Here is a 27,917-nt window from a genome sequence, read left to right on the forward strand (position 1 = left end):
GAAGGAAGGAAGGAAGGAAGGAAGGAAGGAAGGAAGGAAGGAAGGAAGGAAGGAAGGAAGGAAGGAAGGAAGGAAAGTAAGTGTTCTTATTAACATGCTTATTTCTCCAGAAGTTTCTGGATTTTGAATTATAACCATTAAATAACATTCCTCTTTTTGCTTCCTAATTTTGGAACCATTTGTGAGACACATTCATAAATTCAACAGAGTTAAAATACCACCTTCATTGCTAGTAGTATTGGTTTACAGGATAAGTCTTTGGTCTCAGATAGTATTCTTACTCTCTCATCCAAATCTGACCTTTGGTATTAACAACTCGAAGGACAGTGAATGTGCAAGACCAATATACTTGCTTAGAATACCTGGCTGGCACCTACTGAGTACCTAACAGAAGGGCTGACTGAGACAAAATTTCAGATTAACTTCTAAAAATTAATCCATGCCTTGACTCAGGAGAGTTTACCAAATGCATAACAGATGCCATACATTATTAGATCCACTCAATAAGGAAATACCTAAGTGGCCAAGTGTCCTAGTTTATTGGATCAGGAAACAACGAGAGACAACAAAGGTAACTGTGGTGGCCCATGGTTTACAGACTCCATTTTCCAGGGAATCTTTGCAGACCTGTGGACCATGACTTTCCTACTGGGAAATTTTGCTTCTTTCTGCAGATCACAAATAGGATTTCTACTCATTTCTTCTGTGAACTGCAGTCTCATCATTTCTATGCCAGAATGGCAAAATATGACATATTAACCCCTTCTCTGGGGCCATGGGTTACAACTGTGACAGATCAGTTATAATCTCTGATTCTAAGGTGCATAAAATCCCTCCTCACTAGCACTTAACTATGGTTGACTGGAGGTAAAGGACTGCTATTTTTCTTAGGGTTTCTCAAATTTCCATTGATACGCCTATTAAACCAGTCAAATATTATTATCAAAGCTAACAGAAACAGGTATAACTCTACTATTGCATGTGCTACTTACTGGTATTTCTCTTTGGAGCTGTTGAAAATATTTCCAGTAAGCAACTTAGAGCCATGAGAGCTAACAGTGGAATGTGAATTCACATTTTAAAATTTCTCCTGAAATGGGACTTCTGAAAGAGGTAAATTAGAAGATGTGCATGTGTCACAGACTCTAAAGAAGGAGTATCCACACATAAAAGGGTATTTTGTTGCCTTTGATTATCAAGCCAAGTTGACATGTAGTCCGTAGTTCAGAGTCCAAATAGAACAGAAAAGAATATATAATTTTTGTGACACAAATCTGTGAACTATATTAAAATGATGATATTGTTTTCATGGACACACTGAAGTTCATATAAACAAGAACCAGACTGATGGCTTTACTACTATTCCTGACTCTTTCAGTTACCCTTTAACAAAGTCTAAAAAATATCACTCAACAGGAAGCTTACCTACCAATGCTATTAAGCTGTTTTGCAAAAACAACTATCCTTAAGAAGCTGCAAGTACCATGTCATCTATACATTGTTTCTGAAAGATTACAAAACACTTTCCTTACCATTAGCAAATGTGATTTTCCCAACAGCCTTAGCGATAGGTATGATACCCCTATTTTGAGATAATTTAAATAATTTTCCCAAGCCTTTCTACCTTTTTAACATCACCGGTACTTGAATCCTAGGACTGAACCTTGTATAATTTCTGCAACCATGAACTACTTCGTACTTACAAACAACAACAACAACAATATGTTTTATTATCTAGTCAGATGTTTGTGGGAGTTAGATTTAACTATGTTGGGAAATTTCATTCCCTTTAGATGGATCGAAGTGGCAAATGCATTCACTGGTATCTTCAAATTCAGATTTCTGAGCAAGAGTTGTTTTATTTACATAAATCCCAGGTGAATTTTTTTTTTTGCTGCACTGTTGGAATTTGATGACAGGCTCAAAATAATAAATTATATTACAAAGGCCATATTGAGCTAAGAATCTGTGGTGGCTTTTTTTAGAGGGCAAGAAGGAGAAGCTGTAACACTAATAAAGAGAATTGTCTGGTAAAGGAGTGCAGAGAACTGAGATATTAACAAATACCTAGGTCCCCTGTGTTTTTCTAGAGAATAAACACTAATCTCTAGAGGTTTTGCAAAACTGAGCTTCCTTTTGTCTAAAGCGATTCTCTTAGGGGGCGAAAAACCCTCTAGTATAGTCTGTTGAGTCAAATAGGTTGTTGTTCCAGACAAAGGAGTTACTTTCCATCCTCCTAAAAGTATTATATCTATTATATAAGGTTCAAGAAGAAATAAATTGTTCTCTTTGTGGTTGGGGCTCCCAATTATCCAAAACAGCTTTCTATATTAACCATATTCAATAATTACTCAACTTTCCACTGTTTTGCTCTATGTCTATGATCCTAACCACTGGCTCAAAATGAACAGTACTAGTTTGGGAGGTGGGAGTCCTGGGTCTGCTACTAAACAGTCTTGTCTCCTAAAAGAACCATCTTCTCTGAGGAATCTCAATTACTTAATCTTTAAAAGAACAGAATTGATATGTATAAATTCAAAGACTTTTTAACTTTAGTTCTCTTTTGAATGTTTAGTAACATTTCTTCTATTCTTATATGCACCAGAATAGTGCTAATTATATTACATAAATTACATTACTTTGTAATAACTGACATTAATGGACCTTTTACTATGAGTCGGGAATTATACCAAGCACATTATATGTATTAACTCTTTACTATGTCCACAATAATCTATGAAGTGAGTTCTAATAAGGAAGCTGAGACTCAGAGAGTTAAGGAACTTGCAACAAATCACAAAACCAGTTAGTGACAGGACGAAGATTTTTGAACCCAGCCAATCTGACACCACAGTTTTAGCAGTGGGCATTACTAATGTCCACTCCTTCCCATGACCTTCTCTGGTTCGTGCATCCATTCCCCAGGTGTAGCAAGGGTTGGCTGCTAACAGCCCACCACTGACTCCTTTTCTGGAGAACTGCCTTTGGCCAAAATAGGACCATCTCAATTAGGAGATTAAGACCACTCTGCTTCAATTTACAGAGATTACAAATAACCGGTCCTCTTGCCTCAAGGGGAGACTAATTGTGGTGCATTTTATTCCAGAACCATCTGGAAGCTTCCCTCCTTCAACTGAAGTAAATCATGCCCAGCTTTTTTCTGCTGCTCTCTCCTGCTTCCCTCATCCTCTTTGTCTGACAGCTAAATCCCAACAAGTGACCCTTGCAAGAATTCTGGCCTCCAGCTCCGCTTCTAGGGAATTTGACTTGAAGCAGCCCTTATTCTTTGCCACAATTCTATGCTCTCTTTTCTCAGTGGGGATGTCAAAGCGAGTCTTTAAAAGACAAATTTAGCCTGGAAAAAAATAATCATAACTTATACTTTCTAGTTTTCATTTTATTTTCTCCAATTGCTATTTTATTCTTTTCCAACATGTGAGCTTAAACAGTCAACAGATGAAATAAAAATAATGCAGTTTTGAGATGAAAATGCACATATTAGACTTGACCTGGAAGACTGTGATGGTTGTGTGTAAGCAGCCAAGCCCTTTGTTCTCTTCTCTCACTAATTGAATCTGGCTGAGAAGCTGAAATCACCGATCAATTCTTTAATAAGCATAATGCAGCCACCCTGATGTAGCTGATTTCCCTTCCCTTTTTCCTTTTTGGCAAGTAGTTAAGATTGCTACACTGTGACTTTATATCCACATTGCGAGGGTTCAGCAAGGTATCCAGTAAAAATATTTCCAGAAGCAATACTTTCTAAAGTAGAAGTTTAATATTTTAAAAGCCCATGTTGATCTCTGCCTTGGTCTTAAGTACTTTTGGTGTATAGTTCACTCAGGATTTTATTCATGTCCTTCTGAGCTAAGTGATATTTATTCATTTAACAAATAATTGTTGAACTCCTCCTATGTATCAGGCACTGTACTAGACGCTGAGAGTAACATCAGTGAGCAAAGTACAGCTACTTCACTCACAGAGCTCATGTGCTAATTATAATCTAGAATGTAATCCAAATTCATACCTCATATACCCTCGATTATGATCAGCTCTGAGATCTTACTGAAGACATTTGATCTAATAAGGGCTTCTCTGATGATGAGATAAATTGACATCTAAGAAATAATAAAATTAATTAAGTTTGAGCAAAAGGAATAGGCATGTGAAAAGACTCTAAGGCAAGAGGTAGCAGGGGGCATTGAAGGAACTGTACAAACCCCAGCTGGAGTGTAAAGAAATACTATTTCAGATGCGGCTAGTGATGCAGTCAGGGAAAAGACCACCCAAAGTCTTACAGAATAAGTTAAAGACTTATAGGATGTCCTGATATCAATGGGCAATTATGGAAGGGTTTGGAGGTATGTATATGTATATGACATGATCAGAGGAGCAGAGAATATTCCAGAAATTTGAGGTAACTTATGGCAAATGAAGACAAAAGAATGAGCAGGGCCCTTTGGGAGGGAAAAAAGTAAATCCAGGTGGGTGGGCATAAGATGGAGAGATTATAAGTGGTGTGAGACATGGCTGGGATGGTTCAGTAGTGGATCAGAGCAAAATGGACTAGAACCATGTGTTAAGCAGTACAGATTTTATACTGAAGAACCTGATAAAGCATTTTAGAAAAGTTAATGTAGACCAGGACTGTCCAAATGAGCTTTCCACAATGAAGTAACTTTTTTACGATCCATACTATCACAATACAATAGTTGCAAGCCACATGTAGCTACTGAGCACTTGAAATGAAACTTAATCAACTGAAGAAATAGACTTTTAAATTTTACTTTCTTTTAACATTTACTGAAGATGGCTACCATCTTGGCACAGTCCAGTCACAGCATAGAGCATGGACGTGTGGTGGAGTGGTTGGAGAGGGGAGGTTGTTGGGAGGCTGGAATGAAGAAATGGAGTAAGGAGATGAGTTAGGGATCTGGAGAGATATGATACCAGGAAGAATAAAGACAGAAAGATTATAGAAGCATGAAATGAAAATATTTAATTTATCTTGTCTAGGGTGTAGAGAACATGAAACAAGTAATAAGCGAGAAAGATCCAGGTTAAATTCTGATTATAGACAGCCTTTCATGCCAAGCTAAGGAATTTGAATTTTTTTTCTTTTTTTGCAGAGGAGCATGAATCTCTTTAAAGATTATGATGATTGGCATTATTTTGTCAGAACTTCCGGAAATGTGCTTGCCAGAAACTTCATCTAATCATAGTGTGTGAGATGAGTTAGCATATGTATGTTTTATGAGAGCCCTTGACATTGAGTAGTGATGCTATATTCATGTCTTTCTCAGCCTGAGGATTCCTTGAACATTCCTTAAGGCCAAGGATTATAGTTTAGCTCTATGTTTTCCCCTCTCTTGACTTCACAGGGCTTAGTTGCTGGAGGAATGTTGATGTGGTTCTAGAATAGTTAATGAGAGCCTCAACCACCACTGGGAATGGTGGGCAGGTGACGAAACACTCCGGGGTGGCATGCATGGAAGTTAGCAACTCATTAAATATAAAAGTCTTTTCTCTTCCTAGAAAAGACTCTAGACTCCTTAATCTGGGATTCTGCCCAAGGACTTGGTATTCTATTCCTTCTTTCAGGCACACAGCAAACCTTGGTACCAACTGAAAGGCAGTATTTAAAATAAACAAACAAAACCTTTTTCTTTGGCAGTGTTTATTCCAGATATCTAGAAGAAAAATGTTTTTTATATACTTCCAGATTATCTTCTGAAAAATTCACGTCAGTGTGTATACCCTACCGAGGGTGTGCAGTTCTTCTTTGTCTACATCTTGCCAGTACTGAAAATTATGGTTTTTCCCCCAATTTGATAGGCTAAAAATGAAATGCTATTATATTATTTTGGATTTCACTGATGACTGCTGAAGTTGAGACTCTTCATATATTTACTATTCATGAATTGTCCATATGTTTTAGCTTAGTTAAAAATGTGGGTATCTTTTCTCAATAATTAATGAGAATTCTTTATATATCAGTGATACTAGCTTTTGATTTCTTATTTATTTTGGAAATACTTTATTCAAGTATGGTGTTTTGCCTTTCTATATTACTTAAAGCAAAATATTTATAATACTGATGTTCTAAGTTTTAAATGACCTGTAATTTTTTCTCTTTATGCCTTTTATGTGTTATGTGTGCTTGATGAAACCTTTTCCACCTTATGTGTTATACAAGTATTTTCCTATATTGTTTCTTTGTGTAGTATTTATATTCACACTTAAATTTGAATATTGGATTATTCATCTTAAATTTATTTTTATGTGTTTGGTAAGGTACAGGTCTAATTTTGGAAAACAATTTCCTCAAATGAAAATGTAACCAATCAACCATCCTGCTTGCCTACAATTAAAATCAACCTCATAGGATCATGCCTCAGATTTAAGAGTTTAATAAGGAATGATAAAGACAGATCTAATGCATTGTCTTAGCTTATTGTTCCTTCTATCTGAGTTGTAGTCAGTGAAAAAGTAATCTTGTCCTCATTTAATTCATTTAATCTAGAATTAGTTGTGAGATTCCATTCGTCGTAAACTCTACACTGCCTAATATAGTACTCTATACATAGCAGTGATAAAAAATATTTTTGACTTCAAGATGAGTCTACAGAAAGGAATGTAAAGATCATAGCAGTAACTATTCCTTCAAAGTTAACCTAGTAGAATAACATATACTCTATTCACTATAAGTGGAGTAAGAATCACGAGAGAGAAGTAAAGTGAAGTCTTAGCTTTTTCACCATTCTGAAATAAGTGATTAGGATACTTAGACATAATATATGCAAACCTTTCAGCCCAGTGTGTGCACATAATAGGGCCACATTACTGGTAACTAGAAAATAATTATTTTTACCATTTCAGTTATTCAATGGAGGGGAAGACTTTTCTATCATAGAATCTTCAAGTGTTTAAGAGGAAATAGTTCCATATATGAAATAAGAGCTTAAACACTCTAATAAATCTGAATTTTGTATGGTTTAATCACACTAAAGAAATAATAATAATTGGAGTTCATTGTTCACTGATATTGATGGTTTCTTCCTGAAACTAGACATAAGAAGCTTATAAAAACATAAAGAACAGACATTAATAAGTGATATTCAGATTATATGTGTTCTCTCCTTAATCACAGCCTGTGTCTATTATATTCTAAACAGACAAAAGCAGGGACCAAGCTAATTTATAAAATGCTATGACTTTAGCTACTGATGACGAAACACTCCGGGGTGTTCCGGGGTGTTAGCATAAGTCAATAAAAAGAATAAATTCAAAGTGGTTGAAACAAACATCATTGACTGATAGACATTTAAACCTTTGGGCTTGAGAAATCACTGATGTGGTACTTTCAGGAGGTTTGATTTTATAGGCTCCTCAGCCCGAGTTTTTAAAAATACAAAAAGTGATGTGGCCTTGGAGATAAGAAAGGCACCAGGCTGTCACTGCGAAGCTGCTTTGCTTTTAAATGGCCTGTTTCCAAGTTTGAATCTGTAATCTCGTGGTAGAAAAGCTTTGAATTTGCTGGTAAAGATGAAAGATGCTCAGAGCTATTACCTTAAAATAGAAATCGATAGATAAATAGGCCATGGAAATTTAGATTCTGACCTAAAGGGAAGAGGAAAATTGAATCGAGATAATTATCTTGTTAACTTGAGGCAAATTTAAAGTTCACCTTTAAGAGAGTCAGATCATTAATGTCAAAGTGTAGGTTCTTACTCATTTACATAATAAATAAAGTTACTCAAATCAGCTAGATTTATTAAAATATTATAATTTGTAAAGTTTCATTTAACACATTTAAAATAGGTAGAAAACTCTCAAGGATTTGGAAAATAGGGAGAAAAAGTACCCTCTGAATGTTATTATTGCAAAAGAAAACCTTTTTTGTTTTTCCTAGCTTTCATTTGCTTCTTATCTTTAGATCAAAGAAACAGGAAGAAATATTGACATTAATAAGGATTATTTCAAATTAAATATCTTTACTCCATAATCATGGCCTGTGTATATGATATTCTAAATTAGAACAAAAACAGGGACAAAACTAATTTATAAAATGCTTTGAGTTTAAATAGCTTAAGTCCAGATAAATCAACACAGAGAAGTATAATCTCAGGGAACTAATCGAAATCTAGTTATCAGTAAGAAATGCATACCTTAAGGTTTTGAAAAATAATCACTAAATAATTGCTACTTATTGATCTCTTAGAAGGAATTAATATTCCAATGGAAGCTAAATTCTCTAGTTAGCATCTGGGTCCTTGTCACTACCTTAACCAGGCCTGACTCAGACAAATAATATCGTGTACTAATCCACCAAAGGGTAGTGTTAGGAGGTATTCATAACCCATCTAGGAAATACTGGAGGGGAGAGGCTTTGCTCCCTCGAAGAGGAGCCAATGAGGGTTTTCTGTCTCAGCAGCTTAGAAGGTTTGAAATAAAGCTTGAGAGTGGGAGGAAGAACTGGACTGAGCTATAATAACTCATCTCACTAAATCAATCTTCTCTGCATGAAGCTTCTAAAGCACCTTATTTTCAAATCAGTTCTAAATCAGCCAAGTAAGTACAGAAATACAGGCATGAAGCCAAATAATTAAAATAAAACATGATTTGGATTTCATTCTTCATCAATTTTAGGACAAATTATAATTTAGTAAAAAAAAAAAGCAACATTTGAAAACCGATCTCTCTTGAGTTCACCTCGCACTGCAAGAGCAAATATAGCTTTTGAAACCGGTGTTCTCTAAGAGTATAAAGGAAACATTGATATATAGTAATTGGGATATGTCTACAAAGCGTATTTTCCAAATTCAAAAATTAAAATTTCCTAAAAATTTACTTGGAATTATACAAAATGAAGGACATGGAATTTTAAAAGTAACACATGCATCTTAATTGTAAAAAAATCAGACATTCAAATTGTGTCACATTCTCATACATAGCTATACGGTTATTCTTTAATTCTTTTATTACTCTACTTTCTGAATTATTTACATAAACTTTTTTTAACACATATATTCCAGAATACAGCTTCTTGATTTTTTTTGTCTATTTTCTTTACATTTAAATTTATAAATGAATTCGTTCATTTAGTTATTTACTCAGCAAATGTTACCATATACCTATTTAGAATCAAGCAGTATGTTAATGACTAATAGTGCAATTATGAGTTAAAAGAGGCACACTTTGTGGACTGTGATGAAGTCTAATAGGGGAGACAGTTATTACAAAAATAACCACACAAATTAATGAGAAATTACAACTGAAGTAATTGCTATGAAGGAAAATATGACTCAATGAAAACATGGGAAAAACTGTCTTAGCATAGGAATTTCATTATAAACTGAGGAAATTAGTCATTTACTAGTGCCAAGCGCTAAGATATTCTCTCTGGTTTGTGTGGAGACAGATCTCGAGAACAAGAAGAAATTTACAAATCTTAGGGTTCATTTTAGGCAAGAGAAGCACACTGCTCCTCTCCCTCCCCACCAAACAAAAACAAATTTATATTGTGTGTATTAAGCAGGAAGAAAAGATACCATCAAAAGTCACATGAAAGAAGAAAATATGATCAATATGCTCAAAAGTGTTTCCTTCTGCCGAGTAGTCACATTGCTTTTAAAAAGCATCAGACCTCAACTTCGTTTGGATTTTGCTTTTTGTTTTTATTTTTGTTTTAACCCAAATGGGTAGAGGATAGTTTTCAACATACCCCTGGTATGGAACGCTCAATCTAAATGTGTGAATATAAAAGTTAAACATATGCTTTTTTTTTTTTTTTAATGTTCTCGTTTTTGGTAAGGGGTTGCACGATGCTATCTTTGTTTTGTTCTAGGAGATTACGTGGTTATGTCTGTCTACTTTGACCTGAGCAGAAGAATGGGATACTTCACCATCCAGACCTACATCCCTTGCACACTCATCGTTGTTCTATCCTGGGTGTCCTTCTGGATCAATAAGGATGCTGTTCCAGCCAGAACTTCTTTAGGTGAGACACATCTGTTTGTGTTGTAGTGTCTCAAGGTAAGTACCCAATGGAAGTAATCCTATTCTGCTTTCTAAACTGATTTGCTTGTGGTTCAGTCAACAATTACATAGAAATGCATTTGTTTCATTTTAAAGAAAACTAGCATATTAAAAATGAGAGTGTTCATCGTTTCCCAAGTCTGTTTTCCTTATTATTTCAATAGTTTTTTGTTTGTTTGTTTGTTTTAAGTAAATTGTCTTAAGAAGTTTAAGTTAATTAGAAAAAAAAAAACTTCTAATTTCAACAGATTTTTTGTTTTGGTCTCTGGGCAGTTAGTTACATGATGTAGCTGTTCAGACCAGCTCGTAAGAGCCGATCGTTTGTGCTTTTCCAACAGTGTGTCTGGACAGGTCGCCCTGGCAGTTTGACATTAGGCAAGGTGAAAATTAACGCCATGGAAATTGGCGAATGCTAAAAATCACAACCTTCATTTTTTTAAGAGTCAATGGTTACACATTTATCAGCATACCCTTGACTATTAACTGATTATAACATGCATAGTTATCATGATGACATTTGAAGACATACATACATATTGTCTTTTTCTAGAAGAGCCACTGAAAAAATTATTTTGGAAAAAACTCAATTCCCTATGAAATTTTGGGAACCCATTTTCATACTTTTAAGATTATTTACAGTTTGCTCAATCTATTGTATATAGTAATATTCAGATTTTCAGATATTTTTCCTCACATCAAGAAGAAGGCACACAGAGTTTATAACAAAGCCACAAGGCTCAAAGAGACATTGGAGTCTACATCCATGAATAAAATTTTCATAAAATTCTCTAAAGCCTTAACTAAGAATAAAGCTACTGAAAGATGAAACACTAAATCATAATCTCTTTTATCAGTTAAGTGAAAATTAGAACCATATCTCTTGCTTACTCTTTGGCTAAAGAGGCCTAATCATGAAAATTTAAGAGCTGGAGTTTTAAACTCTAAACAATCTTGATTTCAACCCACAATTATAATGTCCTTGGTAACAACCTTTAATCTCTGTAAATCACAGTTTCTTCACAGGTAAAACATGTATCATTTCCTGTACATAACTAGTAAGGTTTTATTGGGTTAAATAAGGTATTCCATGCAAAGTGCACAAAACATAGTAAGACATCAGAAATGTTAGCAACTATAGTCATTTTCTGACAAAATGATTTGTAAAACTGAGGGCAGAAGAAATAACTGGGGGCAAAGTCCGTCATTTCCATATTAGTCCTATTCAGAACCTAATTTAGTCTCCGATCTGTTTCAAAATAGTTATTTTGATTTTTTTCTGTTACATGCAGTACTTTATGTTACAAGTCCTATTCAATAATTATAATAAGTTGTCTAATGCTACATGCTGAAACAAACCACAAATGTGTTGAGTCTATTACTTTAGGATGATTAATCGTCACTGTGAGCAGAATGTGTTGCATTACATTCTATGTCTGCCTCTCATATCAGCATGCAAATGTCTTTTTCATTCTCAGTATAGTGCCTGGCACATAGTTGGTACCACAATGATTATTCAAGTAACGTATGCGGTTATGAATGGATGGAACAGATGGACTGATACATTCCAATTTATCCATCTCGCAAATATTTTAAGGAAAATATTTCATATCAATTTCTCCTCTTGAAGTCTAGACGCTTGCTGGTCAAAATCCTTCTTATGGCAACTCCAGTAGCTCATTTCAACCACTTATTAAATAAATGCTCAGTGGCAAAAGACCATGGTGGGAGAAGGGATCAAGGTGAGTGAGCTCAAGAATTAGGAATAAGTGAGAAACTCCTGAGTGAATAGCAGGTATGCTATTTATTGATCGTGGACTACAAGTCAGGCATGTACAATATGGTCCCCATGCCTTTCTACTCTTTACAACAGCAGAATGTAGAAGTTGTAATTATTATAAAAATATCACATTTTTTAAAGTTAAGAAAGCAGAGGTGCTATGTTTAAATGACATTCTCAAGGCAATAAATATTTGTGAGCATAGTGAATGAATTCCAATTATGCTTCCTTTCCCATTACTTAGGTTGCGTATCAAGTCACAAAAAAAGTTTAGTTTCCATAGTGACTCAGTTACCCTACTTACTGATGTGGTCGCATGATCTGTTTAACTGTGCCTCTCTTCAGGTATTACCACTGTCCTGACAATGACTACCCTCAGCACCATTGCCCGGAAGTCACTCCCCAAGGTCTCCTATGTCACAGCAATGGATCTCTTTGTATCTGTCTGCTTCATATTTGTCTTCTCTGCTTTGGTGGAATATGGCACCCTACATTATTTTGTCAGCAACCGGAAACCAAGCAAGGACAAAGACAAAAAGAAGAAAAACCCTGTATGTATCACTTCTCACTGGGACCACTGAAATTTTTATGCAGGAAGACCATCAGCTTTTGTTTTTGTTTGGTCTTGCTTAGCCTATCCGCAGGTTAAATCTCAACACTTGGGCTCCAAGATGAAAAGTGAATATGTGAGTTTCATCAAAATATAAGGATTCAATAGAGTCATAGTTACTTGAAAGAGACCTGATTCACTAAGGCAGACTCTTGCTTTCTTCATTTTACAGGAAGTATAATCACTGCTGAGAAATGCATTTATTTTCTAGCTGTTATTTTTCTAGGTTTTATCGTACCGCCTCTTTACTTTATTTTTAAATTACTGTGTTAAATTAAAATTTTCATCCAGAGATTTCTGCTAGGAAGCCACAAGATTGTTGAAATTTCAAGGATCACCACACTTTTGCAAATAATTTAGTGTGTGTGTGTGTGTGTGTGTGTGTGTGTGTGTGTGTGTGGTGTGTGTTGCCACCAGAGGACTTCTACTGATTTCAAACTCAAAATGTATATTTTTCGTTTTAAAAGAAATGGCTCATCTATTTAGCAACTTATTTAACCTCCCTGTGTCTTTATTTTCTCATATATGAAATAAGTATTGTAAAACAAAAAACAAACAAAAAAAAAACACCAAAAAAAGACATATCTCATATGGCCATTGTGAAAATAAATGTGGTAACAGAGGTAAAAAGCATTACATAGTAACTTATACATGAAAGCCTTTACCATTAATAGTTGATGATGATGATTGTTGTTGATGATTTATAATTACCAACCTGAATTGATCTCAGTGATTTGGAAATAGGAAGGATGACTTCACCTTGCCACCAAACTTTAAATAGAGATGATGAAGCACAAATGTGAATGCCTAAAGCAACTGTCTTTTATTATTAATGTTAAAGAGAGCATGTAGATAGATATCCATTTACCCTCCTAAACATAGTGTCTGGCTCACAGGAGGCCCCATGAAAGTTAAAGTCCGTTCTCTTCCAAGAAAAGAGGCAAAGGAATTCCCCTGATGTATAGCCTTTCCAGATCTTTCACTTGAGGGCTTTGATAGTGGCTGGCTGTCTGATCCACAGACTCTGGGGGATCGAATTCTAATGAGGAAATCTAGCTGATGCATCTCCAGGAACCTCAGTGAAATTCTATAAATGGTGTTTATTTGAATATAAGAATTTATAACAAGTAAAGAAAGAAGTGTCATTATACTTGATGATTAATAAAAAAATAAATGCTTATCTTTAATCTCCCAGATAATTGCTATGCTTTATGCAGTCCTTTCTTTCCCTGTCTGATCTTCTCTTTGCCTTCGCATTTTCTTATCCTTATTTTGGTTTCCTTGTTGTGTTGTTTATTTTGTTTGTTTGTTTGTTTTCTCCCCCTCCTTCACGTTCCATTTCCTTTTCCCCCAAGAAGATGGTTCTGTTGCTGTTCAGTATTATTACCTGCCAGCAGTAAGGAGGGTATGAAGACTGCCTTTCTAACAAGAATGAAGAGTGCTGTGGAAAAAGCCCTTTGGCCCTCTAACTGCCAGGTCAACACCTGGATTCCTTAATCCAGGGTCATGAAGATGACAGAAGAAAAGAAGGCAGAGGAGGAAGGGGATTAAAGAAACTGAGAAAATAAAATGACCTTAGAATTTTATGCATTTTCCCCCTTTAATCCAATTGGATGATTTATCTAAATAAGCAAGAGCCTAGGGTGTGAATTAGAAGCTGAACTTTTATTTTCCCAATTAATATGCCTTTTGGTTCATTATGTCAGGATTCACAAATTAAGGCTTTCTTGATGATAATTAGAAAATATATAAAATCACAGTATTTCTATACATGGAAACCAGGCAACTGAAGGGTTCCTCACGAATGAACGACAGTGGCTTTTGCAGTTAGATAACTGTGGATTAATTTATTGAAGATTTCCAAATTCCCTTTTCCAACTTTTGGCATATATTTTGTTCCAAGTTCAGAACTGTCCTTCTGTGTTTGTAATTTCAGTTCATTTTACTTACTATATTTTAAAAATGTATTTTTAATTTATCTTATTTTGTCTCTTTCTCTTTTTTTTTTCTTTTTTCCTTCTTTTAATTAAAAAAAAAAAAATGCACTTCTCTTTTCTGTCTACAAACCCAAAGCTTCTTCGGATGTTTTCCTTCAAGGTATAATGTTTTTGGAATGGAAATTCACTGCATGCAACTGCTAAATTTAAGTATTAACGCTTACATGGTGTTTTATTTATTTATTTATTTTATGGGGTAGACATTTAAGCATTCTACTAGAGACAACACAGTTAAGATGAAGAAAGTTCTATAGATTTCTAGAGTTGACTTAGCAACCCTACACTAATTCTCAGAGGTTTTGACTTTACATGAAACTAAAAAGTTGTAAGCTCTCATTACTACTGAGAGCCCCCTTAAACGGCAAAGCCAAAATGTACCTTCTCTTCTCAGATGAAAATGGAATCCAATTTCACTACCCACATCTTCTGTGTCCTTAAAATTTAATTCTGTAAATCCTAATTTAAAACAGGATTGTTTTGCGATATGTAAATTTAATAGTTGCCTTTGTCTAAACTGTACCTGTCAGTTCTATAAAAACAATACTCTCTTTGAAATGCTGTAAGTTAAAACACCCTTCCTTCTAGGGTGATCCAGAAGCCTTTTGGCTCTATCATGCAATATTACAAGGTTTCTATTCCCAGTTGAATTGTGACAGCTGATTCAGAGATATTAGAATTTATATTTATATTTATACATAATTTATTTATGTATTTACATTATCCTAAAACTAACTCCTCCACATTGAAGTGAAATAGACAGACCATTGAGTCTTACGGCGATTTTAAAATTGGTCTGAAGGCAAAAATTAGATTAGCATTTAGTTAATTGCTACTATTTTCTTCTCAAATGATGAAAAACTTTGACAGGTAGTAACATTATTTTTTCTGAATTTTCACCCACATGTAAGTAAACACTGCTGGCATTTGGAAGCTTCTACATGGTGAATGTTAGACAGAACACCACATTCCTTTAAAACATAAGCCATACTATTGTAGTATAAGCTCAGAAAACTTCTATATTTATATATATAAATATAGCAAAAAATTAACAGTTTTATATTAAAAACATTTAATATATTTGCTTAGTATAATGGAGTTTACTATTTGCCTATAGGTAAGCATGACAGAAAATTTGATTTCAAAATTGATGCATTTTTATTTCTTTGTTCTACTCACATGCAATATCATTAAATGCCTTCATGTAACCAACCTCACATCTAATATTTACCAGAATAAGATTCCATGTAGTTGTTTGGTTTAAGTCTGAGTTCTTTTGGTGTTTAATCTTGCTCTAGCTATTAGCTTAATGGTATTATTTTCAGCTGCACTGCTTAAGCTCAAAATTTGAAATCTGCAAATGTGCTATCCTTCTAAGTTCAATTTTACCATTGTAGATCATGATGTCATAGCAATTTCCTGAGTATTCATTTTCAGATTCATCATTCACATTGGTAACATTTTGGAAAATTAGTCGAGAACTTATCAAGTATAACTAACTCTGATCTCTCTTTTTCCCTACCCTTGTCTCAGGCCCCTACTATTGATATTCGCCCAAGATCAGCAACCATTCAAATGAACAATGCCACGCACCTTCAAGAGAGAGATGAAGAATATGGGTATGAGTGTCTGGACGGCAAGGACTGTGCCAGTTTTTTCTGCTGTTTTGAAGATTGCCGAACAGGAGCCTGGAGACATGGGAGGATACATATCCGTATTGCCAAAATGGACTCATATGCCCGGATCTTCTTCCCTACTGCTTTTTGCTTGTTCAATCTGGTCTATTGGGTCTCCTACCTTTACCTGTGAATAGATATGGGTTTTATTGATAAGGGTCTTATTCATTAAATCTCATGGAAAGAAGATGTCCTTTCTAAGTCCACTGAAATAATGCTTCATGTGGTTTATAATGATCTGAATTTGTTTCTATGTCCTAACCTGGTAAATTGTATTAATGTCATATTGTTTGCGCCCAACTCCCCTTCAATAAGTGTGATGTTTCTGTGCTGCAAAGTTGCAAGGCAAAGTGAAATTAGAGCAAAAACATTGAAACCAAGTAAGATATTTTCCAGCTATGGCAATCAAATAGTAAAAGCCATGACTATTTACAGTGGTGGTGTACTTATTCAATTCAAAATACAATTAGATGCAAAAGGTCCAAAACTACCCTATGTTCATCTGGTGTCAGGTTGTGGTAAATTTGATCCCAACAGAATATCTCCCTCATTTGAGACAAATCACAACTCACTTTAAATTTAAGAACCTAGACAATAAATCTATTATGCTTCTATCGCAAGATAGGAAGAAAATTTCCTCCATATCACATGTACAATGATGTAAATATTTCAATAACTTAGAATGCTTCAAGTTTAATGCATGCATGTCTTTAGAGCCAAAATAAATGGATTGAAGTTAACATCATAAAGTATTGTCTTTTATTCTGCTTCTTTGGGCTATCAAAGAATCGTGAATGTAATTATAAGGGTTTGAGTTTGGAATTAGAAGAAAGAATTTTCACTACTTTCTCCCTTATGCATGAAGATTGGAAAAGCTTATTTTTTTTCCATGTATGACATATTAAAACATTTTAAGTAAAATATAGACTGAATTTACCACCTCTAAATACTCCCAATTTCAGACTATGAAGTAATTGTATGTGCTTGCCGCTATATTTTCTTCGTTTTAGAATGATAGATCTTAACAGAAATTACCTTCCACCTTAAAATCTGCTTCTAGTGATTGTGAGTGCCTCATGGGCAGTATCCTTGTCATCCCTTTCTGGGTTCTCAGCAGCTGTAGAGTACCTGGCACATAGTTGGTGCTCAATAAATATGGTTTGAAGTGAATTGGCCCCATAGGCTTCTGGTGAAACTTTCTGTGCTGGCCTGGAACCAGTGATTCATCTTTTCACATAGGCATTGTCAAGTGATATTTGATCTTGAAGAAATAAATAGAAGGATCCAAAGAACTCTGGCAATTTATATTCATTATCAAAAATTTATTTTAGCCAATGCCCATACTCCTTTAAAAACAATAGCTATGTCCTATATTTGTATACAAAAATGAGTCTACTAGAGGATGATTAGAGTTTGTGTACTATTTTTCTAGGTTTGGGAATGAATCAGCTTTGACCTCCCACAAAAGCGCTTGAGGACATATGACAGGCATAAGCAAGATTCACACTTGATTAGTGTTCAGAATGTAGTATTATATGCTCTGTGAAAAGAAAATATATCTATACTAAAGAGATTAAGTTTTAGAAAGATGAAAGAACAAATGACTTACAAGGAGGTCGAGTCTATGACTGTAGCCTCATTCAACTATACTGTAATCACATGAAGCAGTTGTTCAAGACTTCAAAAAAAAATGAGTTGGGCTCCATCTTCATGTACTCATCTTGAATCCTTATTTTTCTAAAATAGCACCCTTTGTCCATTCTTCTTTATGGCAATCGTTGCTCTAAGTCAGAATTTCATCGCAGCTAGTAAAATTTCATAGACAACCTAAAAAGAGTAGAAAAGAAGAGAGAATGACTTTGTTTATATAAATCCACATAAAGGCATCATCAAGTCATCTGGACAAATCTTGAAACACATATAGCTGCCAATTTTATAAACCTTTAATATATCAGTGCTCTAGTATATAACCTCAAACACATGTAAATAGAATTAATTATTTTCTTGTTTTGAATTGTTATTAACATATTAAATATTGACCCTTTGGGAGAGTTGTTGGCAAATTTTCAATGGTGAGAAACATGTTATTATTGTCAACTTGAAATGTATTCCGTAACAGGGATACTCAAAAAAGCTAGCTTTCCAATGTGTGCATAGTATTGGCAATATGAATATATATTATATATAATCTAATTATTAATTACCAGTTGCTCCCTGTCTATGTATTTGAAAACCTTTTCACAAAGGGAATTGCCTAATATGTGGACTTTTACAATAAAAATGCTGCATTCTAATCCATGGTGGCCTGCCGGTGGTCTGTTTGGACTTTTTTATCTAAAACATTGTGACCTTTCTTTCCTGCCTCATTCCCCAACTGCCTTCTCTTTATGTGAGCTTTGTTTATGAGCAGTGTGATGATATTTTGTGTTATGATGCTCCTCACTTCAAAAGAATTAATAGATTAATTTGGGGTGTGGCGTGGAGATGGAAGGCAGAAATGTCATGCAGTAATAAAACTCACACCTTCTATATCTCAAAACTTTGGTGTGGTTACAATTATGGACACTGGTGTTAGACATAACAGGTCCCAAACCTTCTTTTACCAGTTGCTTGATAATTGTCAATTCAGCCTTAATAAGTCTCCATTTTATCATCTATAAATTAGGTATAATAATGCCATCCTATGTAGTGACCCTTAACAAGTCGTCAAAAACTCCCTCCCTCAATTCTAATGCCTCCAGTGCTCTGATGCCATGCACCTCCATCAATCAGCTTTCCTAAAATAATCCAGCAGTAGTTATATATGTCTTAATGTGACACTACACCACAATGTTTCATTTTTAAAGAGTATTTACATTGCAAACCTTCTTTAACCAATAGGTTGAAAACTTAAGTCTGTTGTTGAGAAAATATCATACATTAGATTAGTTATTTTTAAGGCCAAAGGACCCTTCTCTGTACTCTCAAAATTTAAAAACATAGGGAGCCATGTTGTAGAAACCATGCCACATTTTCTTGAAGTCCTTTGAAGTTCTCAAAAGAATAGCTTAATTTTTTTACAAACATAGCTGCCCTAACCATCCTCTGCCTGTCATTCTCTTGGCCCCTCATGGCTTCCTGCATCCATTTTAAACACGTGTTTCTCACTTTCCAGATATGTAAAAAAAACCAGTTTTCACCTAGATCTTGTCTGCAGTCTAACTCAATGCCCTTACCGTTAGCTGAGTGGATATTCAGTGTATGTTTTTCGTCCCTTTTTTTAAAATCTCAATATTATTCCAACAAGCAGCAATAATTTTTATCTGTGTTGGAGGTCAAATTAACCAAATGAATCAGTCTTTGTGGATTATGTCAAAAAATTGCTATCTCTATGCTTTGTCACTACGGATTTTTGTCAAATGTGTGGGAGAAAGGGATCATGACCTAAATCAACAGCACTGCTATATTTTGTAATGCTTGTTGAGTTTCCAAAGGTCACATAGCTTGTTAATGGTAAACCTGGAAGAGCCACCAGAGCGATGCTCTTTCTGCTGAAAGTGTTTCAGGATTTAGAAGGAACATTCTGAAACACTTTATCTTTCTGTTAATGCTTTAGGATCTGCCAAACTTGAGGATGTCTACTTTCTTTAATTTTGACCTCATTTTAGTTATTTTAATTGCAATGAGATAAAAATTTTAGAATACCTAGCAACAGATAAGTTGATGGTTTGTATTTTTTAATTCTCTATTTAAGATAACCAATTAATATTTAATGTTACCCACTGCTTTTAGAATTCTGTTTAAAAGAAGAGATCTACAATCATCTGAAAAACTGCAGACCCAGAGTTGGCCTTTGTGCCTCAAGGACTGGCATTAAACAACCATGGAGATTCCTATGACTAGTCTATAGACTCATCCTGTCTACTGTATCAGGAAAGTGGTGGGAATGAACTATTATTACTCATTCTGAGGTTAGAAATTATAGGCCAGTTATAAAAACCAGTTACAACTTTCTTTTGTGATATTTGGGATAATAAAGAAAAGTTTTCACTTACTAGTGTTTGCATTACAAAATGAAAAAACAGAGACTTCAAATCCAGATTGCCTAGGTTCAAATCCTGGCACTTTTGTGACCTGTTATCCAACTTTTCTCTGCCTCAGTTTCCTCATCTGAAAAATGGGGATAATAATGGTTTATAACTCATAGTTTTATTATTAGGAGAAACTAAGTTAATACTAAAGAAAAATTAAATGTTAGTAATTTTCCTCAGCACAGATATGAAGTATCAGAAAAGAAAGAGCATAAGGATCACAGTCTACCTTGCTTAAGAATAATTATCATTTATGAAGTTAATTACTACATTTTTCCATTTTGTGGGATGCAGTACAATAAACATCTTTACTGACATCATGCCATACTTGGGAAATTAAGGTTCATAAAGAAAATTATAGAGTTAAGTACTGGTAATTATTTCCAAGAGGAACAGTATATCATTTAAGTCACTATATGTAATATATGTGAAGATCAGAGTGTTAATTGATGTTTATGATTTTAATATTTCTGAAGGCTGTTACAGTGACATGGATATGTGCTGAAGCCAAACTTTTAAATTTTTTGTTTTTTTAAATAAAGAAATATTTTGAATAAATCTTATTTCAACAGAAAGAAAGAAAGAAAGAAAGAAAGAAAGAAAGAAAGAAAGAAAGAAAGAAAGAAAGAAAGAAAGAAAGAAAGAAAGAAAGAAAGTTTCTCTAAAAAATATAGAAATGCTGGACATGGTTCCATAATGTAGCGATTAGCATGTCTGCTTTATACGCAGAAGGTTCTGGGTTCATGCCCCAGTGGAGACATAGTCCATGGTCTATGGCCATGCCACTTTGCACAAGTCCAATGTCTGATCTCGGAAGCTAAATAGGGTCAGGCCTGGTTAGTACTGTAGGCATAAACAATAATAAAAAAAAATATATAGAAGTGCCTAATTGGATTGCTAAATGAATAAACATAAGTACCATTATCAATAAATATGTAGTTTTGTTTTAATATAGTATTTTTTAACAATATAACTAAGCTAATAAATTATTTTGTAGCTAAATTCACAAAATCCTTAATAAAATGAACATGTAGACTCTCAATCTTCCCATAGAAAAAGAAAAAAGTCACTGGACTAGGGATAAAGAACTCAAGTCACACCTGGAGATTTTCCTAAATACCTCTAACTTGGGAGTCTCAGTGTCTCATATGTCAATGAGGGTATTATTTGGTCCCTCTTCTTCTGACATATTTTAATTCTATTACTCCTCTGCTGTTATTACGGTATGATGTTATTGATTATCCTCTAATATTCAGACTTCCTTCAACTGTCATATCTCCACAGTTATCTTTACTCGTTTGTCCTCTTTTCTCCTTGAACTTTCTCCAAAAGAGTGCCATATCCCTAGAATGCCTTTTTCTGCTCAACAAACTGAACAGTCACTTACTAATTAAAGATTCCACATGGTCCATAAAAACTTTCTGATTTGACTAAAGTACAATAGGCTATTTTTTTTTTATCTCTTCCAGTACTTAATATGATTTTTGAGTAGCCTAATCCTAATGTTTATCTCCACTAAGTACTTACATTCATCCAATCCTCTTAGTAAACAACTTTTAAATGAACAATTCTGTACAAGAATATGATATAAATAATTCACTATCCATTTGCATCTTAAATCAGGTTGTTTATCTTCTGCCTGTCTCCTGGCTATATAAATTTGCCTCATAGTTCTTTCTGTTACTTCTATTTTTTATGGTTCTGGAAATAAGTTTCTAATCAAAGAAATTTTGATTAAGCACCTATAAATTCAATTCAGCATGAAGCTTTCCATAAACATATTTTGCAAGCCTCACATAAGGTAATATGAATGTAGGAAAAAATAAATTTTAGGGCATTCTCTGTTCTCAAATGCCCATAATATGATAGAGGACTCAGATAAGAACACAAGTAACTATAATGGAGCTGCACAAAAATAGTTGAGAGTAAAAGAAATCTGACTTTGGGTGAAACCAAAAAAGATTTTTTTCTGTTATACAAAGCATTCCAAAACATGTGAAGAGGTCCTATTACTGCTTTAAAACTTTGTCTATTAATAAAAACCTTGTAAGAATATTTAAAAATATAAGAAAACACAAAAGAAAAAAATATTATCCTTTATCTACTAGCAGGAGTTAACCACTAAATGCATCATTTACCTTTTTTCTCTTTTTTATTTTTTATTTTTTAGCATATTTAAACAGAAATATGATAGATAGATAGATAGAAAGAAAGAAAGAAAGAAAGAAAGAAAGAAAGAAAGAAAGAAAGAAAGAAAAGAAAAGAAAAAAAAGAAAGAAAGAAAGAAAGAAAATTCAGACAGACAGACAAAGATACATAGTAGTATAAGTATAGATATAGATCTATTTGGTAGCAGTTTTTTTTCACATAATTATGCATGTATGTATGTACACATTAACATAAATATTTTCTGGCATTCTATTATTATATCATACAGCTGTATCATAATTTAGCTAATCTCTATTCTGAAAATTGGGATTATTTCTTATTTTTGTTGTTATAAACAATGCTACGATATCTATCTATCTATCTATCTATCTATCTATCTATCTATCTATCTATCTATCTATCTATATCTCAGGCACTGTACACATTTGCTACTTTTTCCATAGAATAAATCTCTAAAAGTGGCTTTGCTGAATAAAAAGGTATAAGCATTTAACAGAGTCCCAGCAGAAATCAGGTCATACACTCAAAGGAAAAAAATGAAGAAAAATTAGTGAAGGAATTGTTTATGAAGATGTGGGCAAGGTTATAATACACCAACAGGGCAGCATAGTATAAGGGTCTAGCAACAGTGGAAAGCCATAATCACCTGAATTAGCTTCTTATTGCCACTGTATCAATTTACCACAAATGTTGTGGCTTAGAACTGCATAAATTTATGATCACATCTGAAAGTTGGAAGTCTCGCTGGCTAAAAGAATGGTGTCTTCTGGGCTGAGTTCCTTCTGAGTTCCCGCTTTCCTGGAAGCACTCAGGAAATACCTATTCTTTGCTTTTTCCAGGTTCTAGAAGCCCCCTGCTTTCCTTGGCTAGCAGCCTTCTTCCATTTGCAAAGTCAGCATCACTTCAGCCCAACCCGTTTCCTTCATTATATCTCCAACTCTAGCCCTGGCCTCCTGCCTCCCACTTATAAGGACCCTTGTGGTTACATTCGGCCCACCCACACAATCCAGGATAATCCACTCACTTCCAGATCTTGCAAAATATCTTTTACGAAATAAGGTATTATATTCACAGGTTATAGGGATTAGAACATGGATATCTTTGAGGGCCATTATTTTGTCTACCACCCCATTCTCATCCTGAAAGTGCAAGAGGAAGTAGCAGTAATGGGACCTAAAAATGCTGTAGAACAGAAGCCAGGCAACAGGTGCTGTGCCTTTAGATATATGATACTGCCAAACAGTAGGCAGGCAGGGAGCGAGTGTGAGAATAAGAACCCAGAATTCTCTCTTCTCCTACCTAAAGCATCTCATTGGTGAGATCAAGTGGAAACCAAAGGACAAGAAACCCAGATAGTGTGGCCCAGACAGGTCAGCCTCACGGCACACGCTGCATGTGGAGGAAGAGTAGAGAATGGATCTAGAGAAATGGATGGACATTATCCAGCAAACCTCTCCAAAAGTTAATACCCTTAGTGCATGACAGAGCCTCTTTATTTGCACCCTAGTCATAACTCTCTAATGATAAAGGTAAAATTGAAGACTTTTCAACCGATTCCTATTCCATGAAAAAAAAGGAGTCTTTTAAAAAGAATCACAATTGGAACACTAGAGACCGATATATTTTATTCCATGTCAACATAAACAATTTTCCAATTGGCTTTATAAGGGTCAAGCAAACGCCTTCAGAAAACTGCTTTTTTGGGAGTTAATGTGGGTTAATAGCCATGGCCCTCTGGTGAGCCCTATGCAAGGGTGCCAAGTCAGTCAGTGATTTGCAGTCCAAAGCAGCCTAGAGCTGTTTTAACAAGGGATGGATTTTCTGAGCCAATATTTCTCATCTGCTATTGCTTAGTTTAAAAAGAGACAGGGCTTCCGAGTCAGTGGGAGCCCAAGGGTACAATTCTATACTGGGTTCAAGGCTAAAGATAGCAAAGCCAGAGTCCTATTTTTATAAACAAAATGACTGTAGGGACAATTAAAACTTAATTGGTACAACTTAACCTAAAGTGAGGATAGCTGAACCATTTGAAGAACAGATCATCTCAGTAGACACTCTGAACCCAGCACCCAACAGAATAAGACTATGACTTCCTTACTGAACAGCCCCTACTTCCTTGAAAGTCCTCATCAGGTCTAGATCTGAGCTCTGTTGAAGAGAAGAGTAGGACAATTCTACTCGGTACTTAAATTTAGTTCCTTTTTACTTCTAAGCCTCTAGTGACTTCCTCTCCCCTTTCACTTTTTTTTTCACACATAAAAAAATGATGCCTTTTTAAGGTAATGAAGATGTGCTTCATTTCAATAAGTATATTGAGCACCTACTATGCGCTAAGCATTGCACTAAGCTTTGGAGACATGGTAAAAACTACCAGTAAAGGCCTTATTCCTATAGAGTTTATAGTATGACACCCCAAAAGTATTAAATTTGGCATACAGTCGGTAGTGAGAATTATTAATGTACAAGATGTGATCACGAACATCTTACCCCTCCTCCAATCATTCATATGTGTGTGTGTGTGTGTGTGTGTGTGTGTGTGTGTTTATGGAGATTGCCTTAAGCTGGTGTTCTTTCATTAATTTTAATATATTTATATCTTACAAATAGAAAAAAAGTCTAAAAATTGGTGGATCATTGGGTTTCCCTAGTATAATACATTTTTCATTTTTAGAAAATATCACTAGAATATAATTACTCATGACACTTGTTAAAGACAATAAGAAATATTTTATTCAAGAGGGACTACTGTGATGGGGGTTTTGCAGTAGGGAACAGAGACTGGGCTCAACTACAAATATAAGACATGGAGCATGATGGGATCAGTGGATAAAAAAGAATAAGAGGAAACATCGAAGCTTGGGAGAGTTTTGCTATACTAACTCAGGATTCTTGTTGAAACTGGGCAATGCAAAGATGAATACAGATGTCCAAAGGTTAAGTCTAATTGAGCAAAAGTCTCAGAGGAATCTGATTAAAGTTTCAAGGAGAGAACTCTTGTCAGTACCTAATAGAGTACTGAATCAATTCTTCTTGCAAAACCTTTTCTGGCACGTGTGTGTGTGTGTGTGTGTGTGTGTGTGTGTGTGTGTGTGTACACGTACATATATATATATATGTACGTACACATATATATATGTATGTGTGTGTGTGTGTTATATAAAGTTATACAGCCAATGTGCTTTTTTTTTTTTTAATACATATTGGTTTTCATGTATGGAGATTTTTACCTAGGAATTAAACAACAGAGACTATTGAAGTTCTCTGAAAGGTGCTTTATATTAAGTTCTTGACCTCTCCAGTTTGGTGATGGAGAATGGGTAACAATTATTAAAGTAAAAACTTCCTGCTGCTATCATGAAATCTGGGGCTTTCAAGTTTCTATTGATGTATGGTAAGAAATCACTTTACATTACAAACTAATACACATGTACCACACACTATGTAATGGAAAAACAATTAAATTTGAAATTCAGTAGGTAGTGAGAATTATCAATTCAGAAGTAAAGAAATGATCGCACATCCTTACCCCTCCCCAAATATGCAAAATAACTACATGATGTGTATCATGCATACACATAGTTTCCTGTAAAGCATCTTCCTACAAAGGTGTCTTGTAAAGCTATAAGATCCTTAAAAGTAGAGGCTGCAGATTTCACCTCTAAATCTTTACCTGCCTAGCAACATCCTTTCCTTTCCATTATGGGCACTTGAGATACGGAGAGTTTTCAAAATAAAACTGTAAAACAAATGCCACTTGATTGTTATTTGTGAAATTTTCACTTAAAATACTCATATTTTTTCATTTTTGAAACAGGTCATTGTTATTTATTTATTTTAATTTACTTCTTTATATCTCTCAACAATCACCTGAAGCATTCCACCCACAAATCCTTCCTCAGAAAAGTACGCTAACTTTAAGAAATCAAAAGTAATCTTCAGGTGTTAATGTAAAACTAACATCAAAGCCAATATCTATAAACAATATCTAAAAAGCCAATGTCAAAAAAACAATAAAATTTCAGAAAATGTAATGACGTTTGTTATTCACTAATTATTTATCAATGACAATCAACAGACTCAATTAGTTTTGGGAGGAAATGAGAAAAACATTTACTTAAATTAGATTTTGCCAGGCAGAATCTGCCTAACAAAGGGTGAGACTAGTAATACTTTTTTTTCCTGATAACTTAGCTATTATTTATAATTTTCTCAATTTGCTTAAGCCCTCATGAAACCCATTTTCTGGACTTCTTGTTTTTCATACATAATGTTCTAATATCTAATCAGAGGTAAAAAAATAAAGAGATGATTATTTTATGGTTATTCTGTATATCTTTTATATCCTTCAAGGAATTATTTTGATTATTTCATGCACTTTATGTAAAATATAATAAATAGGTCATCTTTATATCTTCTGAGTGATTGACAGTAAAAGCAAGACCAATAGAAAGTTAGAGAGAGTAAATAGCACCTGAGGGAAAGGATGGAGATATTTACATTTTCTGATCCACCCACTAATGTTAGGAGTAATCTAACTATAATTCTAAACACAATAATTCTGTCATATTGTGATTTGAATTATTTGTTATTAAAATTTGCATGAGCTTTCATATTTCCACTTGTAATCATTTTAGCACTTATATTTATATTTGTATATTTAATAGAAAATACTTCACAATTTTTCAAGATGTTCTGCTGTTTATGACTTAAAGCTTAATCACAGTATGCTGCTCATAGCTGGCACCCAATGTCTGCTTTAGTGACAATGCTAATAACAAAAAAATTACATACCAAGAAAGATGTGTCTCTATGTTTTGATACACATTCTTCTTATAAAGTTTACTTCATAGACATTGATATTTTTGATGTTTGGAAATACCCAGATTATTCTATTTCCCCCCTAACAAATCATCCTGTGTAGAGATATGTGTTATATAATTCATTAAAAAAATTAAAAAAAAAAAGAGGTCCTCGAAGGAAGAAAAGATATATTAGTCAAGATAAAGAAGGTTCTAACCATAATGTCAACCAGCGATAAACTGGACTATATTAAAATTAAAGCTTTTTATCAAAAGACACATTTAAGAAAACAGCCTATAGAGGAGCTAGAATTATTCTGTAATATATATGTATGACAAAGTACTCACTAGAACTCCATAAAGAAGTCATATAAATCAATAAGAAAACATGACCCAATGGAAAAATGGGCAAAAAGTGAGCAGGCTCTTCACAGACGAGGTTACTCAAATAATTTTATATAGTTATCATTGGAATGCAAATGAAAACGACAGTGTTATGTACCTATACAACTGCCGAAACTGATTTAAAAAAAAAAAGACAGAAAACTTTAAGTGTTGGCCACTATGGAACAATGTAAACTCTCACACCTGCTGTGGAAATGTAAAATGCACAATACTTTGGAAAACCATTGAAAGAATCTATTAAAAATAAACTACACATACCCAAATGATGCAGCAATTCCTCTCCTAAAACCATCATCATGTTCACTAAAACAAAAATGGTTACAAGATTACTTACGAGTGCTGATTTTTTATAATTTATATCTTGAAACCACTCAAACTC

The 27,917-nt window shown here is 34.3% G+C and overlaps 1 protein-coding gene across 2 annotated transcripts in view; it reads left to right on the forward strand.

Annotated features, from left to right (window-relative positions):
- Positions 1-18,400, forward strand: part of GABRG2 (gamma-aminobutyric acid type A receptor gamma2 subunit) — an 80,477-nt gene extending 62,077 nt beyond the window's left edge. The window contains exons 7-10 of one of the 2 annotated variants that reach the window (XM_006906489.1): positions 9,848-10,000; positions 12,161-12,366; positions 14,499-14,522; positions 15,953-18,389. In XM_006906489.1, coding sequence (XP_006906551.1) covers positions 9,848-10,000; positions 12,161-12,366; positions 14,499-14,522; positions 15,953-16,228 — 659 coding nt within the window. In that variant the 3' untranslated portion in view covers positions 16,229-18,389. Of the gene's footprint in view, positions 1-9,847; positions 10,001-12,160; positions 12,367-14,498; positions 14,523-15,952 lie in introns of both variants that reach the window. The other variant, XM_006906490.1, reaches the window with a different exon arrangement.
- Positions 18,401-27,917: the final 9,517 nt, after the last annotated feature.

This window comes from Pteropus alecto, unplaced genomic scaffold, assembly GCF_000325575.1.
Source record: "Pteropus alecto unplaced genomic scaffold, ASM32557v1 scaffold40, whole genome shotgun sequence".
In the NCBI taxonomy this organism is placed as follows: domain Eukaryota; kingdom Metazoa; phylum Chordata; class Mammalia; order Chiroptera; family Pteropodidae; genus Pteropus; species Pteropus alecto.